This window comes from Zosterops lateralis, assembly GCF_965231275.1.
Source record: "Zosterops lateralis genome assembly, chromosome: 3".
NCBI classification, from domain to species: Eukaryota; Metazoa; Chordata; class Aves; order Passeriformes; family Zosteropidae; genus Zosterops; species Zosterops lateralis.
Window position 1 is genome coordinate 98,617,278 of NC_139764.1, and position 22,906 is coordinate 98,640,183.

The window sequence follows — 22,906 nt, forward strand, 5'->3', positions numbered from 1 at the left end:
TTAAGAAGCATATGAGTTTATGTAGAGTCCTGCCACACAATCCACACAATACTTTGACAGCAATTCAAAGTGACTGCATGAAGAAAATGGAATTGATACAATTTTTTTTTTAGAGTAATGCATGTCAATTGAAGCACAGAATCTGAACAGTTTTATTATAGGAACACTCATTGTGCACACTCAAAGAATGAATAAAAATATGGAAGGTGGAAGATATACCACCAGAAGCTTTCAAGGACTAGTAATATATATCCTCCTTCGTAATGTGATTTCTTGTCCAGCCACAACACTACCAAGAGTTAAATATTTTCAAAAACCCACCAACATGGGAAAGTAAGAGGTAGAGATTTAAGGAAAAAAAATTCCTAAGGGACCCAGAGGGAAAAGAAAAAAGCAGAGCAACATATTGTTACAAAAAACTCCAAAAATGAGGGAAAACAATACTACTACATGTAGTCTAAGAACAAAAGAAAGCAGATCATGATGTAGCAGCACACAAACTAACCTTCTAGAGCAAGATAAATTGCTCTGCATTACTAAGCATGTAGCTGGAACACTGTAATGAGATCCATCAGGAAAACACAACAAGAGAACACAGCAGAGAATTCCAATAGATTACAAAAAAATTTGCATCATTTAGATGAGAATATTTGCAAGCCAGGAAAGACTATCAAAACATTGGCTATCTTTTCTTAGTTCATTACTAAGGTGAATCCATTTCCTCTAGTAGATTAAGTTATTAAGAAGTCCACATGTCAGATTAACTATGACAAGTTATCTGGAGTGGTTTTTTTTTAAAAGTTCATTTAAAAGCAGACTTTCAAGAAGTATGCAGTAATTTTGAGAAAGACCTTTCCAGCATAAGATACTTACTTTTTTAAGTTCAGCCCTTAAGTTATTATATGGAATTGTTACAAGTCAACAGTAGGTGGTTTATAAAATGTAATTTTATTTAATGTTATTTTGCTGTTACAGAGGGCATAACATTTTCACAAGGCTTTTTTGGGACTACAATCAATGATTAGCAACACACAATAGTGGTCCAAACTCTCTAACAATCACTGGACAAACTTGACACCTTCTCACATGTGCACAAACCTGCATGGAAAAGTACTAAATTTTATACTTGGACATGTGAACTTCAATTGGTTTTCCCATTCCAGTGTATTAAGAAATGACATGCACTTTAGTCTGCCAAAAAGCACTGCCTGTACTCCAGCAGTAACATGCTGCTTCTAATACATAGTAAAGTGAATACCAGAACTACAAAGGCAGGAGTGTAAGTGAACTTTTATTGGGAAGGGATATCAACTTAAACAGCAGCAACTGAAGATTAAGAGAAGCCCCTGTTTTTGAACACACAAGCTTCTGTATTACATGATGCGGGAAGCAACTCAATTTGTGGTTTTCCAAACTTTAAATGCTCAACTTGATCTGGCCCAGAACTTTCATATTCCTACTGAAACGAATACACAGTAGCATGTGAAAGTCAATTATGGAAAGGAAACCCTGCAGAATAAGAAGGGAATGTGGAGAATTAAATGCTATGTGGAACACTCTTTAGTTGCAATTAACTACATTTTCATATCTTACTGTAATACAAAACACAGTCAACTGGCAGGAACTGGTTCAGATTTGTTTTTAAATACCAGGTACACTTTAGTCCGCTACATAAGTGTTTGGAAGTTACTTATGTTTATATGAAATGAAGCTATTAATACTTTTCTACAGCAGTAACCGCACACCAGGAAGGCCAGGACAAACACAAATCAAGGAATGGAGTTTTCCCAAAGCTGCAGTGTGAAAGGACTATAAATTGATTTCCATACACATGGATGGGTTTTCTTTGCTATAGGAAATCCAAGTGGAGCTATAAGGAATGGAGACGTGTAAAAAGGTTTCTTGAGAAGGAAAGGGAGAATGACGCCCCACGTGCAGTTTAGTTTTCTGCACCTTCTGCAGCATCACATTCTTCTCCTGCACTGTCTGATGTCCATAACTAGAAAGAACAGAAAAACAGTGTCAGCTTTCGGAAGTGCAGCTTGAATTCCAAAAAGGGACAACTACTAACTCTAAAGAAATGATAATGAATCAGATTCAAGGATGCCCACAAAGTACCAGTGCATGGCACAGCACAACCCTGGCTTCCAATACTTGCTGGGAGAGGTAACTGGACAGAGCTCCCCTTGCACTGGGCACAATGAGCTTTTCCCCTCAGGCAGAAAGGCAGGGCAAACATGTTCTCAATGGCTCCAGCTCTTATGCTTAAGAGTGAGCTGTGCCATCCATCCCAGGCCATTCAACAGCCTCAAAAGCAGCTCCACAGGAAACTTCCATTTCAAATGCAGCAGTCTGGATCCTGCAAGTGTCGATTGCCACTTTGGTTATCAAAGTTAAGCATTCTAACAACAGCCACTTCTACTGAAGGAGTATTGCAAAATAATAAATGTTCTTGCAGCTTTAATGCAACTTAATTGTTCCATAAGGCACTTTTCTTAAATGGTTAATCATTAAAAGAAGAACATAAACAAACTGATTTTATTCTTAGTACATTGAAATTTCAGAGCTTTTGAAGGAAAATCAGGATGACAAATAAAGCAAGCTACACTGGATGTACACCAGGGGAAACTTTGTTTTGAGGTAGTCATCAAAAAAGTTTGGTTAAGATTCCCTGACAGATCAGAGATGATTGCTTTAATTCTTTGTCCTATCTTATACATTAGGTTGGGCTGAACACCCCTTCTCCCCTCTACCAATCAATCATACCAGGAAGAATATGAGCTAACCAAGATGTTATTCCAGATTACACAGATGAAGTTGGACATCAGCTTATGCAACATCCAAACTAAGTTATGAAAAGGTATCCTAAGTAAACAACCCAAGTCAATATTGTGCGTTGCACTAGAGCAAAATAAGCGCTTTTTTTCCATCACAGATTCAGTCTAAGCAAACACCTGGGGAACAGAATCAGATAATACAGAAAAAAGCAACTTACTGTTAGGTTGTCTCTAAGCAACTGCATGATGAGAGTACTGTCTTTGTATGAGTCTTCGTTCAGTGTATCAAGTTCTGCAATTGCCTCATCAAACGCCTGGAATAATTAAACCATCTTTAGCCTTTCTATTAACTGATCATTAAGGAAGCAGAAACCAAACCTATCAGAAAAGGTAGCTTTAAAAAAAACAAGCAACATCGGAAGTTAATGACCCACTCTATTTGAAACAAAACCATACTAAAGACGTAATAAAAAGTTGCAATGCTGTAGAAAAATTAAGTCACATTGTAAATACAGCCTGCCTGTACCCCTTCAATCCCATTAACAATATGAGCTAGGAACCCAGAAACTTTAAATAGGATCATTTCCTTCACAAACTCTAGGAAGTAATAATTAATACAGTTTTAAGCATAAACTCTTTACTAGTTTCCCTGCAGGCATACTGGAAAAAAAATAAAAAAAAAAATAAAAAAAAAAAAAAAAAGTGGACTTACTGTCTTTGCCAGTGTGCAGGCAAGCTCAGGATTGTTGAGAATCTCATAATAAAATACAGAGAAGTTAAGAGCTAGACCCAAGCGAATCGGATGTGTTGGCTGCATCTCCTTCTTGCTGATATCAAATGCCTCCTGATAAGCTCCCTGTGAGTTTTCTATTGTTTCTGTAAAAGAATGACAAACAAAAGTGGGTTTGGGTTTGTTAAAATTTTTTTAAAGATATTTCTACCTAAACCACTCCCTTAGTAAGAGAGTGAACAGCGCTGTATGTAAGACTCTTCTTAGGAAAACACTGCACTTACTGTAACCAAAGTAATGATTGTACAACCATCTTAAGTACAGCTGCCTCACTGACAAAATACAGGGAGCAAACTAAGCTACTACAGAGCAAAGGTATTCATGAGAAGATAAACACACAGAACCTGGTAAACACAAGCATCCAAGACTACTGAATTGCTTCAGTGGTTGAAACAGTGGGAGAATTAGGTGGGGAGGAGGAAAAATCATTTGTGCATTACTTTTTCTACAGAATCCTACTTCATTCCTTGCACAGGATGGACATGTTCATGCAAGTTACGTGTGCAGAGTAAAGAAGGCCCAATTTCTTGAGGCAATCTGGAAGGCATGTACAGCACGTTCCAGAAAAACTGAAGGTTTGCCTCCAAAAACTGCCTGTAGACAGGTCAAGATAAAAAGCCTCAATGTTGTGCCCAAAATAACTGGGACAAACACCACAGAGAAAAGAGGTTACCAGGTCAGAGAGTACTTCAGGAGTGCTACCTATAGTGTCTTCCAGATTCACTTCTGATAGACAACTAAAGGGCTAACAGCTGCCCTAAACATGCTGCAGAATGCAAGGAGACTGCAGGTAAAGAAAGGTCATTGTCAGAGCTCAAGATACAGCACTGTGAGGAAGCTAGCTAGTACTGGCACTGCTCTAGCAAATGCTGGTAAAAGGGCTTGGTAAGTAAAATCTAATAGGTATTGAAGAGTATCAAGATAGATTTGGATTCTCCAGTATTCACACAACAATAAGTGCTAAAGGATTATCCATTTGTTGAGAACAGGTGAACGAAGGCAAAAAGCTAGCAAATCCAGGAGATAAATTAGCTTGTAAGTACATAAAATATATGAGAGAAGCTGAGAAAATAAACAGATGCTTCATGGTGGATCATCAGAAAACCTTAAAGTATTGAAGTTTGCAAGAAATTAAGCAGAAAAGTTTGCATGGTGATACACATAAACTAACTTCAGCGCTGAAGCCCAGCAAGATCTGTTAACGAGGTTCTATCAATCTCTCTTGCACTGTATCCTCTATCAGCATGTGTGGCATTTAACTGCAGTCAATTAGCCAAGAGGAGGTGGCATTTCTGTGCTTGGACAAGCCCAGATTTGTAGCTGTTGCTTGAGACAAAGTATAAATCAGATGACCTTTGTGAAAGCCAAAGGCAAGTTTTCTCTACTACCCTTGGACTGGCTGTTGCTACTTGAATCAGATTAAGGGTTAAGAATTTCTGAATTCAACACATTAATGCAAAGACTTTTACTCCATTCTGTATGTCTTCATCTTTCAACTTGAATACTCCTACAACAGAGGGAGACTAACAAAGCCTTTACTGGAGTGACAACCAGCCCCGTCCTCCCACCGTGCGCTGCAATCGGTTTCAGGGCTGAGCACTGTCAGCCCCTGCTGTGCCCAACCCCAGGGGATGTCACTGCAGCATCCACACACTCCAGCAGTCCCTCTCCTGTGTCACAGCATTACTGCACAACTTATTTTAGTTTCTAATGTAGAAATAAATCACTGGCTTATGCCATACCAAGAGTTTTTAACATCACGACACTATCTAGGCACCTTGCAAGTCAGTTTTATTAATTATTTCAATACATTTACTCAATACTGAGTTAAAATCTTCCTCCAAAGAGGTTCCTGAGGTACTTACAACTACCTATGCACCTGTTCTAACTTCTAGGAAAGGTCTACAGCCCCAGGATGCCCAGTATCAAGTGGCAGTTTCCAGGCCTTTCCTGCTGCATCCAAAAGGGCAAACTAAAATTTCAGGGAACAGCATTATTCCCATTAAAATCAATCATTCTAGAGTACAGCTCACGCTTTTTGGCTAGAGTATTGACCTAGTCATTTTGTAGCTTCTTTATCAACACAGGTGACTATAATGAAGTCTGCTTCACAGTGAAATGGTTAAAATTTACAGATCAACAGGACTCTACCATGGAGCACAAAACGTTACAGTGTTTTGCAACCAACTTTATTTTAGCAAAGAATTACAAACAAGCAACATTAAATATATCACAATAGCTTCACCTACATTGTTTTCCAGAAGATGTGAATAAGCATTATGGAGCAACTATTCAGAAATTTAGGGTAGATGACAGGAACACCATCTAAAGTTGCCTGGGATACTTAAGTGCTAGTCAGAGTTTTGCTCTCTGTCTGTATGAAAACTGGAGATTTCTGACTGAAACACAGCTAACTCCTGTGAATTTGGAGTCTTTATTTCATTTCCTGGCCCCTCACCCCTGCACCAGAGCTGTGAAAGACCCAAGATACTCACGTTTTCTGTCATCACCACAGGCAACCTCAGCAAGGTATCGGAAGTAGTCTCCCTTCATCTTCAGGTAGAATACCTTGCTCTCTGGATTAGTTGCATTAGCTATTAAATATTTGTCCAAGAGCTCCTGAAACAACAACAAAACACAAGCTGACATAGTGCAACCACTACTGCAACTAAGTTCAATCTGCTTCTCTCCCAGAAGTTTGGATGGACTCAAATGTTTGCTGCAAGGCTAAACAGAGTCTTAAGGCATTTTAGATAGATGCACATTTATTTCAACAAACTGAGTATAGGCACAAAACCAGAGAATACATGAAGATGAACGGACAACTGGCCAATCAGACTGCAAGTAACAAGGAAAGGCTTACTGGTGTACAGTTTCAGGGTCAAGTTTAGTTTCAGGATGTGCATTTATCATTTCAAACACATTGCAAATGAGTAAGCTTTTCCTGGAAAAGCAAAACACAACACAGAAAGCTTCAAAGATACTTTTTTTTTTGCATGAATTGTATTTATGAGACTCATGATCAGAAATCTCCAGCCCACCTACCACAGGGAGTCAAGGTTTCAAACCCATCCAGAAGCAGCCAACCTCAGTGAACTGCACCAGCTCCTCACAAGGCTCTGGGGGAACAGCTGGCTCCAGCACAGCAGGGAGGCATCCCTCATATCTGCCTTGCCATTCCCAGAATGGAAGGAGCTGTAGTGCTCTCCAGCATGCCCTGAGCTGCTGTAAAAATCACTCCCCCTGTTCACAGCTCCCCTACCTGATAACCAGGACAAGGAAAGGTTTGCAAGCCTCCAGCAAGAGAAGTTAAGTCTCTCTCAAAGACTGCAAGTCATCCTCAGATGGGGTGAAGAAAGAAGAGGTACAGGACTTTCCCTTGGAAAACAGGGTAGCTCAGAGAACTGACCAGCAGAGCAGCTTTTGACTGACCTTGTGCCTCAACTCCAGAGATCTCACCCAACTCACTACTACAACTACTCATGTTCTCCAGAGTTGACAAAAGATGCAAATGAGTTCACATACACTCAAGGAAACCCTCCAATATTCAGAGAAACTTCACAGTAGGAATGTAAGTGATAAAGATCTTCATTTACTTATTTGCAAAGTAAACATGTTGTAAAAGGAGCAGAAAGTTTCCACAAAGCTTGCAGCTGGCTAGTTAAGATTTTTGTTACAGGAACATGTATCCAAATTCATGAAGCAGCTACAAAGGAAATATTCAAGGAACTGTTAGCTTTCTGCACAAAAATCCTTAGCACTTTAATTGGGTACTAGAGCACTATAATCAAAACAAGCTAATTTTAGACACAAACCTACTCCCTATGCACACCACCATACCATTATTACTTCCTTTAATGATCAATGGAAACAGAGCAGTCCAGTTCGGAGCATTTACTCATTCCAAGTCCATTTGAGGTTTCAGCAACTATTTTAAACCAACACTTGTAGTAGGGTACTTCCAATTGGGTTAAAAAAGCATTTTTGCATCCCAACTGTATGTGTCCTGTGGATGTACCCTGCAGTGCCCAGAGAAGCTCCCTCAGAGATCCCCCCCCCGAGGCAGTAAGGGAAGTACAGAGCCACAGCTGCCCTTGATATCACCCCAGAGAAAACAGCAGGAAGGTAAGATGATAGCACTCCTGACATACCCCTGCACCTACCAAACCAGAGACAGACATTTTTAGGAGTTTCTGTAGGGCTATAAAACCACTGCCACAGCCTACATACTGGCTATTTGGCAAGGGCATAAGTGAGGAATCTGTGTAGCAGTTTAACACAGTCAAGTATGCAGGGGCTTGAGCAAACAATAGAACAGTACAGCTCACTGGTGTAAGCAAAACCTTAGGTCTGTTTCAAAACAAGAGTTAAAAGGTAGGAGGCAGATGGGTAATACAACACCATATTAATGCTGTTATTATGCATGAATCATTCCATATTAGAATGAGTTATTCCCACTCTACAAATTTCTGCAAAGAAAAAAACTTCACATTTTGGCTTGATGTTTTCCTGCTGCTTTTCTCATGTGACAAAGTCCACATGAGCCATAAAAGTGCAACATGACACAAACCAGTTCCAGAGTCTCAGAGACAACAATGAAGTAACCTCAAGTCTAACATTTGAGTTTTATTTTACAAGAAACTGCCCAGACTGATGAAATGTGACACATAACACACCTGTGGTTTAGAAAGGTTCCATAAATCTGTAATGTTTGAAGTGCTACCACCAGCCTCTAAAAGCCATCCTACAGCTGGGACTGCATTAAGTGGCAGAGATGTGATTTATCCATGTGCTTGGGTTAACTGTGCCACAGTCTAAGGAGCACTGACCAGACAAGCAGTGAAGATACTGTATGGCATTTTAAACCAGGTATTTCACAAAACCATATTTTTGATTCATCTTTTAAATGCTGAAATAAAACTTTCAAGATGTTACAACTACATCAACAAGGGAACAATCAGGCATTTTTCTTTTATGTTTTCCAAAACATAGAAATTTACTGTATACTTAGCACACAAGAAGTATTACCCATTTTATTACAAAATTCTTTCTTTGGAGGCATCTCTAGCACTAGAGCTGATCTGGCTTGATTATGGCTGAAAAATACTTAACCCCTGGAATCCAATGCACAGTAGAGAACGTTTACAGGAAAGCTTGAGCGTGGTTGATTTAAGTCTAATCTAAAAGCTGCATCCCCAGAGCATCAGTGCCCACTTTTCCTTCCCCCCAGATGGGGTAGGCCACACACTTCTCCCAGGAGCATGAAAGGATTTTGCCATGCCAGCCCTACCACTGTGGCCTGTGTGTCAGTGCATCCTTAAAGTGCTGCCTTCATTATGCAGATCAGATAACCAGAGGCTCTGCCCAAACTTCTGAGAAACTGAGAGAAAAAGTGATACTGAGAATGAGCTGCAGTTTTTCAGACAGCACAGAGTGGGTTATTTCCTAGGCAGTTCTCAGGTGGAGACGCTGAGCAGCCCAGCAGCTCCCACTCCCAGTTCATCTTGAGGGCCTCCTAATGCTTACAGAACACAAGTAGAGAAGAGACCTGTGCCTCTTCCTTCAGCTCGGGTGGAACATCCTCATTCCAGACTTTACATATTCAGTTTGGTTTTTTAATAGCCTTAAATGGAACAAGATCTCATTTATGAATCACGTAGGTCAGAATGGAATTCAAACAGACTCTGAGTGAAGCTGATTATCAGGCCACATGTTAATCTTTCAAATCAATAATGTATTTGGTGTGCTTCATGAGCCATTCATCTTAGGATATCATTTCTTGGAAGCATTTTACCCTCCCTCTCACAGACAAAATATTGGTGGGGTAGTGAGAGCAGACAGCACAGTAAGCCAAATTATTTACACTGTTGTGAGTCAGAAATATCACGATTTCCTGCATCTGTTTTCTCATCTTTCTCCACCTGGACTTTTTTACCTTTCCAGCAGACAGAAATTAGCCAAGAATCCTTATTTTAAACATCAGCTGATATTAAGTAAAATGACTACAGGCAGGCAAAGAGATGAAGCAGTCACAGGGAGCCACAAGTTTTTGTGATTTTACCTAGGGAGAGACAAACACTGCCAGAGGTACAACTCTGGGATGAAGTACGGCAATACAGTGGACTGCCATCCATGCTCACATACAGTCAATGTGCCCATCCCTTTTGTGTATTAAAATACAGCTGCCACCATCACTTGAGAACTGCAGCTCTTCCCATCACCACCTAAACCAAGCCTTGAAAAACCAGCAGCTATGTGCTCTGCAACACGAAACATGCCCCAGAAGCTCCATGAAAGCCACAATGTCGGAGCCGCTGATCTGCCCTCAAGGGGGTGACTCCCAGAACCAGGAGCAGTATGAAGATGCAGGAATCAAAGCTCTATCCTCAGCCCTTTGTGTCTCACTGCAGTTGCATTACAATAGGTTCGCAGTGTGGTTGGCAGCTGCTTCCCCCACCCTGATATATTGCACTCAAGCAGCCTGCTGGTCCTCCTAGAGCATGACAAGATTCTCACTCCACTTTTCCTAAGAGTTGCTCACCCATCTCTATTTATTTCTACCTTTGCAGTGTGCTAATGCTCTTGTCATTCTAACAGCATCATATTCTCATATATGATATTCTTTTCCCCTCCTACAGGGAGAGGCTCATTTATTATAAAGAGGCCAGCAACAAAGGGCTAACACTCCCTAGAAGAGGTCTGAAGAAGCCATAGGGAGCAGCCTGGGAGCCTGGCAGCGAGATACTTCTCCCTGAAAGCTGAATTTTTTCTTTCTCTCTCCATTGGTAAACATATTCCTCTACATGCCAAATAAAAATTACATTTCAATTGCCTTTTTGGATCCTTCTCCATTCTACTCCTGTTCTTTCCCAACTACATAAGTATCCTCCCAGTCTCCTTTCCCCTCTGTTTAAGTAGGTTGAAGGGTTGAACACACGGTACTCACTGACCACTGCAATAACCTGAGCCAGAAATACTAAGTCAGTGTATCTGCTCTCATCACTTCCCCGATTTTTCAGCTTTATGAAAAGCAAGCCCTGAAGGAATGTCAGCCATACTTTACTTGAAGGCATGTGTGACACAAAGCAGCTCCCTGAAGACAGAGCTCCTTAATAATTATTTGTGGCGTGTGCATCCCGCCAACCTCTCCTTACAACACCCTGGCACACCTCCCCTGCAATTCATGCTCCAGTCCCACTCCACATATGCTTTCTGTTACCTCTTTTCAGGGCAACAGCTCCCAGAAAAAGCTGACAGCAAAACAGAAAGTCCCACCACTCTTTCTCCATCTAAGCCTATTTTAAAAGGCAAGCCTGATTGAGATATTAAGTTCAACCACAGTGTACACTAAATACTTGCTATACTGTTTAACTACAGGGTAGGTTCAAGTGGCAGAAAAATACCACTGCAATCTGCTCTGTGCTGTTCTCTCTTCCCACATATCCAGCTATAAAAAATCTCAACAGCAAAGATAAATTCGGAAAAAAACCCCATCCTGAATACCAAACTGACCTTTTAGCTTCCTTCATCAGTTGTGCCATTTAGAATTAGACTTCACTAAGAGTAGCAAATACCTGAGTGTAAGTCTCCTCATATATTCCAACACCACTGGCTAGTGGACATATTCTTCACAACTCACCATTCAATACCAGAGGATGAACATGAACCAGGTCAGCTCCAGAGATTATCTACTCATCACAAATAGTTTGTGGCCAATTTTCAAAGCAGGCTAAAGACAGCATGTGCCATGTGACAGCAGGTACCTACAGAAGTTCTCAATGTGGTAAACTCAAGTAACCCAAAACATTTACCATGACACTATCACTCAGATGTCAACACCTATGACACGTTTGGGTCACATCACCAGCACGAAGTTATTTAATGTTATGCTATTAAAAGACTGATCTACATTGCCATTTGCATTTCTCACTGAGTACAATTTATCATTAATTTTGTTCCACTAGAAGGAAAAAAGTCAATGTAAAAGCAACAATCAGAAACAGCAATGCTCTCCAAAAGTCTGTCCCATAAGTTAAGCTGCTGCATGGTATTTAGCAGGGAGGAGTGTGTCAATGTTCTAAACGGCTAGCACAGAATTTTCTGAATGAAGTTCACATTAGATAAAGTTTGATTTTTCAAGTCAGACTGTTTCAGCAATACCCTTGGCACCTTAAGCCCATATATCTTTCTTCAAGTTGTTTAAAACACCTTAGTTCAGCACCATCTCCATCTTCTGGGAATCTAATTTTAAAAGCTATTTTTAAAAGTGAACATCCTAACAGTTTGTGTGAAGTAATTGGTATTTGCAGGTTTTAGTAATTTAAAGCAATGTCCTTCACCTGGCTTGAACTCATATGACACAAAAAACATCTAGAGAAAAAAAAATCCTACAGTAGTATTTTTTTGACAGAAGAACAAACTCATAAATATCAATGCTTATAATATCAAAAAAAAATATATCCCTCCTCACCACATAAAGGAAAAAGTTCAGCTGTATGGAAAAAAAGAAAGAAGAAAAAGAAAAAAAGAAACCAAGTTGAACTTCTGCTCAGCAGCTCTTAGCTGTCCAAGTGTTCTCAGACCTGCCAGCAGAGGAGGTGCTGTCATTCTACAGAGAACCAATTTTTCACAGGTTTTACAGGAATTAGACTGAGTTTTATTGTTGTTTCCTAGATGCTTCTTCATTTTTTGAACTGACACTGGATGTTCTCTATTTTGAGCTTTAGGTGCTTTTGGGTTTTTTGTTTTGTTTATTAAGGAGCACTGAAGCTCACCAGGAGAACAGACAATACCTGGGTAACAGCAAGTAACTGATGACTTAATGCTGTACTACACACTAATTAGCCAAACCCCACAGAACCAAAAAATGGCATGCAAGCGAAGAAACTGTTTCAAAATAAACCTATTTTGAGACAAGGTTTCTTAAAATTATGGACAAGCACATAGTGCATGTCAATACCTCTTTTAGCAAGTTAACTCACCACCCTGAAACATGGATTCAACATCAGAGACCCATCTAGACAAGCAGCTTGCATCTCACAGGAACACCACGAAGTGTGTGAGGACACATAAATTCAGCCAGGGCTGCAGCATGCAAAATATTTGGAAAAATTATTCAGTCTCAAGTACTTTTGATGGTCCATCCAGACCAAATACGAGAAAAAAAGACCCAGAAGCAGCATAGAGAGAATGGTTTCCACCCTAACTGCAGTCAAAAAGCAAAGCTAAATTTGGTGAGGCAGCTCAGACCAACATAATCGCCTAACATAACTTAAATATGAATTTAAACGAATCAAATATTCCAACGTCTCTGACAGCACAGTTGATTGGTGTGGGCTGAGACCTTTCAATAAGGCTTCTGCTCACAAATGACTGCCTGTTTTAATCATCTAGCAGAGTGGTATTTAAGACTTCTTGACTATTTCAAGTAGAATCAGTCATTCCAAAGTCCACAGTATGACTCACTGAAACCTCGGTGTTTTTTAACGTTCAGCAGTTGTTTTCTTGACAGGAAAGGGAGAGTCCCCTGCTGCAACAGTAAGATCACTTTACTTTCAACAGTGTATTTCAGCTGAACTGAGTTCTTCATCCTTCAGGAGTCAAGCTCTAAGCATCAACTCCTTTTGGGAGAACATTAAGTGATTTTCATAGAGACCTTTCCAGTGTTTCAGTTTATGTATTGAGGAAAATATGTGTGCACCTTTCCAGTAATGGCATGGCCTTAAGATGACCTGACAAAGCACTGTTGAAAGCAGAGAAAAATATACCTGACATGAAAACGGAGAGGGTGACCTAATTCATCTTTTCCATTTGGTTCCATGTCTTTGTCTATATAGTTTTAAAAACTGGCAGCCAATACTTAGGATTGGCCTTGAATGAAATATCTGGAATCCCACTTAACAAATGCACTGGAAGCCTGAGCTGCAGCACGTCTGCCCACACTATTCCCACCTGGAGTTGAGATTAATTTAGTCTAGAATTTACACTCACTGCTTATACTTCTCCTCAAGTTAGGAAGTTCTGTGGTCCCCAGAGAACTATGTAAGCCAGGAACTAAAAGTGTATGGAAATGCAAGTTCTCCTTTCTACAGATTTTCAGACAAAAGGAACAATCCAGTGAAAGTCAGGGAATTATTTATGTTTTTATGGGAGAGCCTAAAGTTTTCCAGTTTCCCCCTATCAAATGTAGAAATGAGCATTTTAAAGATAAGAAATCATTTCTCTTTTCAAAAACCATAAATTTTTGATGAATTAGTGGCTATACAACACAGCCAAAAGCTTTCAGGAAAAATTTCTTGGTACCTGACATATTTATCTCAGATTGATTCTAACATTCTTCCATGACTGCGTTTTACATATTTCTAATTCCTCAAAATACTTCCAAGTGCTCTTCTCTTAGCAAACACACATTTTAGACACCAAATCCTTCTCTTCAGAATCCTGGCCATCTAAAAATTTCTTTCAGCATCCATTCGTGATATTGCATAATATCACAGAATCAGACAAAAAAGCCTAAATTTTCATTTAAAAACACTTCTATGCTCTGCAGCTACAGAAGGCCCAAGGTAAGATTAAATGACTGACTGAGGTATATCCAGACTAACAGGGCTCAAGAGGAACAACAGCACACAGAAGTTGTGTGGTGTTAAGGTACATTGGCCCTTACTCAAAGAACTCACTTGTCTTGCTTTAGTTCTCCTCTCTCTTTGGGAGCCCACGATCAGAGGCTTGGGATGACTGAAACTCCAAATGGTAACACAACAGATGCACTTTTTTCTCATTGCATAGTGTAGCTTGGAAGAGCCTTTTGCATCATCCAACTTTATCCTGAAGGAAACCCAGCAATATATTATTTCACTCAATCTATTAGAAGTGTGCCAGTAATTTGTTATTCCCCAAATGAGACAACCTACAGCAATGAAATCTAACCTTAGGTCAGAAAAACTGAAGTCAGTATTTCAGATAATCTGGTTACAACATCTTACAGAAAGTGAGCCATGACTCTTTGCTAAGGCCCTGCTACCTACTTTTATAAAACCAAATTCTGCTTACAAGAATTTTGCAAAATGTATTCAATGTCAGAACAAAAATTTCTGGAAATTTTATCCAGGAATGAGGTGGCTGTCAATCAGGTAAGAGTGTATATGGTGTATTTAGAAAAGTGGTTATTATTAAAGCAAATGCAAATTCTTCTGTTTGCAGAGCTGAACACTACTCCTCACTACTTCACTGAATGGATCACATAAATGAATGGAGAGACTAAAGAGTAATAGAGCAAGTAATAAACCTTTATCAATATTACGAACCCTTGATTACTTCAACAAATTTAGAGAAAGGTACAAGCAAAATCAGTTCTTAGATCTTGACATCAGATGTTTTGGTGGGTGCACAGGCCACAAGATGTGAAATGCAGCAATCAAACTGTTTTGCTGCCTAAGCAGCCAGCTCACACAAACCAGGCACTGTTATATATTCAGATATAATATATCCAGAGCATGGATTAGCAAATGACAAGCTTACAAATCAGCAGTATGCACAGCTCAAGTGTTCTGATGTTGGTTCCAGCTTCCTGGCATGCAGAAAGGGTGAGGAGGAACTTGTAAATACTCCTCCAATAAACTTGGTGGAGCTATACTAAGTGCCACAAATGCAGAGCTCAAGAATAGTTATTATTTACCTTACGTTTGTGACAAAATTGGCTTCAAGTTTATTGGCAGTAAGAAAGCACAACCACAAGTAACAATGAGGGGCACCTGGCCCCTCATTCTCCACGGGCAAGAGCATAAAGCTAAATATGAAAACACTGATTAATCAAGTGTGCACCTTCACCTACCAAACTTACAAAGCATATCCACACACCAGCCCTTCCTCTGCTGTTTTCCTCATTATCTTCCTCTGAAAATCAGGCATCCCCATTAATGAAATCAGAATACCAAACGGCAGTACCTGTACAAAACCTGGCACAATCTACTCCTTTAATACTGTGCTAAACAACCCCAATTTGTGCCATGATAAAGAAATCAAGTGTGTTCAAACCTTCAAACTCAAGTGTGTTCTTTCCTCATCAAGTTCTCTCTCTTACATACAGTCTTCTGTGTTTTACTTCAGAAAGGCACCTATCACATCAGTATCCAAGGTAGTAGAAATGCCTGTGAGGCAACTGTCTAGCAGGTTAAGTGTGACAGTGATTTACAAAATCTGTTAAAAGCTTCACTGCATTAGCAGAAAAACAGAATTTGTGGTTTTGTTGTCCAGTTTGATCTAGTGAGCACATCCTACTTTCTCAAGACCACCAAAGCAGTAAATGTCCTCCAAGAAATTGAATAATTCTAGACAGCATTCTGCTGTAAGCGGAGGGGGCAGTAAGCAATGACTGCATGGGATGGAGGCTTCAGCTACCATCAGAATTCCTTGAACTATTTCTGGGTGGACTCTCTAACACCTCAGTGCATTCTTTGTTTCTGCAACGATCAGTCCCATCTCAGAAATGATTAAGTTTTCTTTGCACAAGAGCGAGGGAGGATTCCAGCAGCAGATTCTACTGAGATGACACAGAAGGTAAGAGAAGGTAAAACTATGACTAAGCCAAGTTCAGATCTAAGTTTCAAGCATGTTAAACTAAAAAAATTACTAAACTAAACCCATTAAGTTCCACAATTCTTATCACAAACATGTTGATGATTGCTAGAAATTGTGCTAAGAACACAAAGGAAAAATCTCTCTCTCTCTACCAATTACTTTTAATAAAAAAAGATGATTTATTCCAAACTATTGGTTCAATTCACATTCACTCCACAATTCTGGACTTGCCAAGAAGTAACATTCCCAACCTGACTTTCATGAAGTAGCCTTTCCTTTTAGTCAGTCACTTAAGAAGAACAGTTGCTTTAACTCAAAAAAGGTTAAAAAAAGTAATACTTGGAACACTGTCCCAACCAGGCCTGGGACAACTAATTTAAGTTCAAATGTAATATTAAGTGATTAGCATGCCTGACCTTCAAAATAAAACTAGATCCTGCACCGTGCCATCAAAAGCCTGTATGCATTACCCTTTTACTGGGTTTCACCTCTACACCACATATATTTCTGTACCAACTCTGTCTGTACAATAGGAACACAGAGACAAAGAATTCACAAGACAGGAAATTTCAGTAAATTGTTTACATAGCAGCATGTGGCTGATACCTACTGAATCTTACAAATTTCTGCATGTGCAATAAAAACCTCAAAGACTTTATTTTTCTGTAGGCCAAAGGTAACACTAGGGAAGAAACAAGACTATGGTCAAAGTTACCCATCATCAGACATCAGATATTTTAGCTGGCATGAGGAATCTATTTACTACTATAAGAAAATGCCAACTTCACTTTCAAGGGACCTCTGAACTTGTGCTGTCGAAACAAACTGCTCTGAACATCACCTTTCTAGCATGGGAATTTTTGTTCTACTCATTTTAAGTGACTACCTTTAGAACTAGAACTACAAAATGGATAATAATCAGAAGTGGACAGATTTTTTTTTACTCATTTTTATTAGCTTTTATTGTTTCTTAATTATGTGAAGCAGCAGTAGGAACAACATTGCAACCTTGGGGGGGAGGGAGGAAGGAAGGAAGGAAAGGGGAGCTGGCAAGAGCAACACACCAATACATGCTTTCAACAATTAACAGTGCAATCTCACAGAAAATCAAAGCATCCTATCAGCTTTAAGACAGTAAAAATACAGACAATACACACCTTACAGCTCAAAACTATTTCATTGCAGGCACTGCCACAGGGTGGCAAAAAGAATAAGCAGCACAAGCAATGCAACTGTTCCTTCATTTCTAAAAGTTCACAATGCCCTTGCTCATTTCTAGAGAAACAAGCCAACATGGGCCTGACACAATAATACGTTTGCAGAGGACACTGAAAACAGTTGTTGGGAAACAACTAAAAAGCACCAGGTATGTAATTTTTCTACACAAAGTTTTAAAAGAATATTAAAAAAACACTTGAACGTTTCAGCTAGACACACAAGTAACCATCAAGATACAGTTGTTTTCAAGCCCTAATGATTTTGCATCTTCATCAAGATTTAAACTGTGGAAAAATCGTTATCAAATCTCATCTCTATTACTCCAAGAAGAGCTCCAACACATCAAGACCTAGAAACTGAACACAGGCAAACACCCACAAAACCCCTCAAGCTGCAAGTGGAGAGTGCTTCCAGGCAAGGGCTGCTGCGTCCCGTGCCTTTACTGCTCTCTAAAGAACAAAGGAGCCTGAACACAACACAAGTTATAGCTGTGCAAAAGGACCAAGGCTCTCAGAAAAACCACCAGTTTAATCTGCTTCCCCAGCAAGGTTCCAATTCAGAAGTTAACTTTTTAAAAAACCTAAAGTCACTGAACAGTGGAGTGTCCATACAATTAAGGAGATCTTACACAGTACATTCCATCTTCAAAGTCTCCCACATCATTTCACTAATTATATGAAAGTTGCTGCTGCATCCACCCCTTCTACATTATTTAGGGCTGGTCTTGAAATCACTCAACTCAACAGAAAGGAATATGAACTTCGTGCTCAGAGTATATAAAACAACATAATTCAACTTTATCTTGAAAAAAAACTAAGTTGCCAACCTGTTTCTTTGTTCAAGGAGAAAAGAGTTTCAAGAACAGTTTTTAAACTATGAGTCATAAGGGATGATTCAACATTAATTCTCTACATTACCAAAGAATTAGTCAATCAATACGGGGAGTTCAGCAAAACCTCCTAGTCAACCCTTCAAATAAACATTTGAGGAAGTTGTTTGACAGCCAAACCATTTCTCCGTTAAGAGCTACTCTCATCTGAAAGACCAGTCATAAAATTAACAGTTAAAAAGCATTCAGATCATGACTACCTGCAAGACAGACAGTTAAAGAATGACAGTTAAAGAATCAGTAAAAGCTTTATTTTTATGTATGTATCTATATACAGATATTTCAACCTAATTTTGAATGTTTGTATTCTAATGCTGATTGAATTAAAAGTTCTCAAACCATGACCTGAAACAATGCTTTACTTATCTGGCTTGGTGCATTTTTTGCGAGAAAAAAGTAATTACAGATTCCATGTTCCTAACATTTTAATAATAAAAAAAAAAAGCAGTATTTTTAAAGCTAGCACAAATATTTCTAAATGAAGATTTTAGAAATATGCCATATCAGTAGTTAAAAAAAAACTTTTGAAAAAACTGTTAGTAGTATGACTAACAGCAGTCACACTCCACCCAACACACCCACCCTTGCTAAATCCAAATACTCCAGATGACAAGCAACCTTTCCATACTACTTGCCAGCAGTTGTTACAGTTTAGCTGCCTTCCTAGAATTAAAAAAGCATCTCTGAGATTCAGCTGAAGAGATCTGAAAAAGCTACAAGGCATTACCATAGTACTAGTAACTAGTACAGAAGAAATGATCATTCAAAGGAGGAGCCAAAACCATTGTGTGGCTCATCTTTAGGAAACCCATCCTTTGTAAGGTCTGCTCATCGTGAATTCCAACCTCTCACATGCTGACTCATGGATCACAGGAGTGGTAGATCGAGGAGGAAAGGGAGAGAACCAGAAGAGAAAAGAACTGCACATGGCCCTCAAAGAAAGAATAAAAAAAAAGAAGGTTTGCAGTAGATAGCAAACATCTCCCACCAAAGGAAGGCACATCTTTGCAGCAGGTCAGGACAGGACAGGAAAAGCTCAGCTGCAGGTTTTGGTCTTCACTACTTCCTGCAGCCTTCCAGGCCGGAAGGGGAGCGGTGCCAAGAGGCCATTGCTGAGAACAGAGACAGACCAGAGAGCACAGGAAGAGCCTGCCTTCCCTACACCAGAGCTCTGTGCAGGCACAGCCACCAGAATACCTGCTGGCCCCCATCACAGGGGGAATAACTTCAGCAGAGACACTGTGTGAAGTGGTTCACTGCCTCTCCCTATGGAACCACGAGCTCCGTGTCAAAATGGTACAACCAGGATGAGATTTTGTGTATTAGGTTTGGTAAAAGGGCAAAGGGAGATTAAGAATTCTGAAGAGTGAGCTTTATATGGAGGTGCCAAGAAGTTAGTTCTGAAGTGGGGGTACTGAGTAGAGAAGGAAGAGTGTCACAAATGCTGGCACATCATCACACAGGGTTCTAGTGAAACTCTTGTCACAGGAAGTAGGTACAGAACTCCCATCATTTTCACAAAGGTGAAAGATTCACAATTTCAATACAATGTAACTGGAGAAACGACTTTGCTCTTGAGGAAGGCACGGGCTCTTAAAATGCATTAAGGAATTAACTCAACTGATCTGTAAAGCTAATAAATATGAAAATTATTTTCAAGAAAAGATAAGTCACTTTGATTTAGAAAGAAAGAACAAACCTAGGTGGCAGCATACAAGGAAGCATATAGGTATTTTCAGCACAATCCAAAAAAGCATTCCCTTGTACGTGAGCCAGAACACTTAATCAAGAAGAAAAATCAGTTACTTCCAAACCAGTCACCTGTAAATTCACATCTCCTAAACCACTGTAGGATAAATTTACCTCAAAATTGTTTTTTATTTCCTTATAGACTTGCTGCCTCCTGTTCTCACATTAGCAATACTAGACACCAAAAAAAAAGAGGTAACTACGAGGAGCAAATCAACCACTGAAGATTATCTGCCACAGAATTACTACTGCATTATGCACATGCAGTTTCTGGCAGATACAATTCCCTGATCATGTAGAACAGGGTTCAGCAGCCTCCACACTGCTGGCACACACGTCTTGAGCTCCCACTACAGTGCACTACAGTTTTCTTATCAATAGCATCTGGAATTCTGCTGCTTCCACAGAAATGGACTTCTGGGCTTTGATGCATGCTTAGGGTGTCATTCCAGTTTTCACACCTTAGCTTTTACATTGCTCCATAATTACTGTAAATTCATCACAAAGATACCCTGAGAAGTCAGCTTGCATCTAACAAAGCCAATTTCTACACGTCTCTTTCCCACCTTCAATACAGATGTCCAAGTTTGTAAAGTCAAATGTTCAAACATTCCTCAAAATGTCTCCTGATGACCCCCTGAGAATATTTTTCTTCATGAGGAAGTAAACAAAATGCACATATGGCTTCAATGTTTTTAGCAAGTTATTAGCTGATGTGAATAAAGGGGTTTTCACACTCTCAGCTTATCTTACAAATAGGTAAGTTTACCAACCACAGCACAGAGGCTAAATTCCCTGCATCTCTGCAACTACCTGGAATACTGCATACAGATCACTTCACCTGAAAATGCACCTACCTCACACTCAAAATACACTGAGTATCTCAAATGCCTCTACACATATAGGGCCAATAGCATAGTGCAGTTGATTCTTCTCATCCTCATGACCCACATAAGGGTTGTAGAAGTTACTGTACTGACTTCACCTACCCCAGCACACTATGTAGTAAGTCCCAGCCAAGCTCCCAACGCTTCCCCCAGTACAGCAGCACACTTAAATACTGCATTTTTTTACCTTAAACAAAATATAAGAAAAAACAAAGTCCCCACTTACCAGCACCGTGGTGCAGATGGACCTGAGCTCAGACTCCACCTTCTCCCGATAGTCCTTGATAAGCTGCATCTTCTTGTCACTGGTGTCTGTCTTCTGCTCGATGCTGGAGATGACCCTCCAGGCCGAGCGCCGCCCCCCCACCACGTTCTTGTAGGCCACGGAGAGCAGGTTGCGCTCCTCGTTGGACAGCTCGGCCCCCTGCTCCGTCACTGCCTTCATGCAGGTGGCCATGTCATCGTAGCGCTCGGCTTGCTCAGCCAGCTTGGCTTTCTGGATCAACTCGGTCTTATCCATGGTAGCTGGCAGTGGGACAAGAGCAGTGTAGTAGCAGAAGCGGAAGAAGCCGGAGATGTCACACTATCAACACGAGAATGCACCTCAAAACCTGACAGAAAGAAGACAGTAACCATGATGCCAGGATAAATACCACCAGGCGCGATCTTACGGCACCCACCGCCACCCAGCAAAACACGAGAATTACTGGGAGCCTTGCCTTCCCTTCCCCATCTCCAGGTACCTCTCCTGGAGAGATGGACTGCAACATCCTGCCCTTCCACGCAAGGCTACGGGGAGTCGTCCCAAGGGCCCACCCCTCGGGAAACCACGACCTAGAAACCCAACCGAGGAAGTCACACTGGGTCGGTGCTATCCAAGGGACGGCAGCCTGCCGCCCAAGCAGTGGAAATAGCTGGTTTTCCATCAGAAAAAAGTCATCACGCCGCTCTTCCTTCGTGCCCTACGTGAGCACATTAATATGCCCTCTAAGAGGGACTAGTGGAAGGATTCCTGGTTACCACCCAGCCTGGGGCCCTCGCCCAAATCCCTGCCTCCGTGTGCTACCAGCCCTGCGGGCGAACGCCGGGACTGGCGGGCATGAATGCCGGGACTGGCGGGAAAAAACACATAATAAAAGCAGCGAGATGAGCTCGGCCCCAGAAAACACGGCAGGGGTTAAACCCCTCCAGGACCCGCCTCCCTGGGGGCGAGCGAGGCCGGTGCCGCGGGGCCGGGGCGGGGGCCCTGGGCGCTTCTCCTCCCCGCGGCGGAGCCGGGCCTCCCTCTGCCCGGGCCGATGCCCATCCGACCCTCGGCGCGGCGGGGGCCCCGCGGCTCCCGGTACAGGGCAGCGGGTGCGGTCTCGGGCTCAGCGGCCGCGTCTCCTGGGCCAGCGGGGGGCGCGGGGGCGGCCGGCGGAGTCCCCGTGGCGACGGGGCGGGAAGAGGAAGCGGCAGCGGGTGCGAAATGGCGGCGCTGGCTGCACCTCCCGCTCCCCGGGGCCGCCGAGCTCTCCACGCCGCGATCACAAAATGGAGGACGCGGCGGGAGGAGGCAGCGGAGCGCGGCCCATCCCGCCGCCGGCCCCGGCCCCGCGCTCACCTGGGTCCGCCGGGCTGTGGGGCCGGGCCGCACCCGGTCGGTGCCGCGCTCGGGGCTGTGGCGAAGAGAAAGAGCCGCTCCCGTCTCGGCCGAGCCAGCGCTGAAGGGCGTTGGCGCGCGCAACGACCCGCTGCGCGGCCCGCGCCCACGCGGCCAATCGCGGCCCGGCCTGCGCGCCCGGCCCCGCCCCCCCGCGCACCGCCGGCCAATCGGAGAGGAGCGCGCCGCCGCGGGGGCGAGCGCGGGCAGGGCGCGAGCTCGGCTGGGCCCGTGGGCTGCGGCTGGGGCCACGGGGTTTCCTCCAATGAGATCCAGGGTGGGGTGACGTCACTGTCGCCATGGTGACGCCGCTACAACCCCCCCTCCCCCACCCCCCTTCCGCCCCCTCCCTCGCGCTGCCCCCCGCCCGCACCC

General features: G+C 41.9%; 1 protein-coding gene across 1 annotated transcript; it reads right to left on the reverse strand.

Moving 5' to 3' along the window:
* Nucleotides 1-22,607, reverse strand: YWHAQ (tyrosine 3-monooxygenase/tryptophan 5-monooxygenase activation protein theta). The gene is made up of 6 exons (XM_083856775.1): nt 22,493-22,607; nt 21,116-21,500; nt 6,063-6,186; nt 3,490-3,653; nt 2,996-3,091; nt 1-1,999 (listed from the first exon to the last, which is right to left on the reverse strand). The coding sequence occupies exons 2-6, from the start codon at nt 21,407-21,409 to the stop codon at nt 1,940-1,942; spliced, it is 738 nt and encodes a 245-aa protein (XP_083712901.1). The 5' UTR covers nt 21,410-21,500; nt 22,493-22,607; the 3' UTR covers nt 1-1,939.
* Nucleotides 22,608-22,906: the final 299 nt, after the last annotated feature.

Coding starts and splice junctions, on each gene's coding strand:
- YWHAQ (XM_083856775.1), bottom strand. CDS start 21,409: ATGGATAAGACCGAGTTGATCCAGAAAGCCAAGCTGGCTGAGCAAGCC. Junction 3,092..3,489: donor CCTGCACACTGGCAAAGACA/GTAAGTCCACTT, acceptor TAATTATTCCAG/GCGTTTGATGAGGCAATTGC. Junction 2,000..2,995: donor TGCTTAGAGACAACCTAACA/GTAAGTTGCTTT, acceptor TGTTCTTTCTAG/TTATGGACATCAGACAGTGC.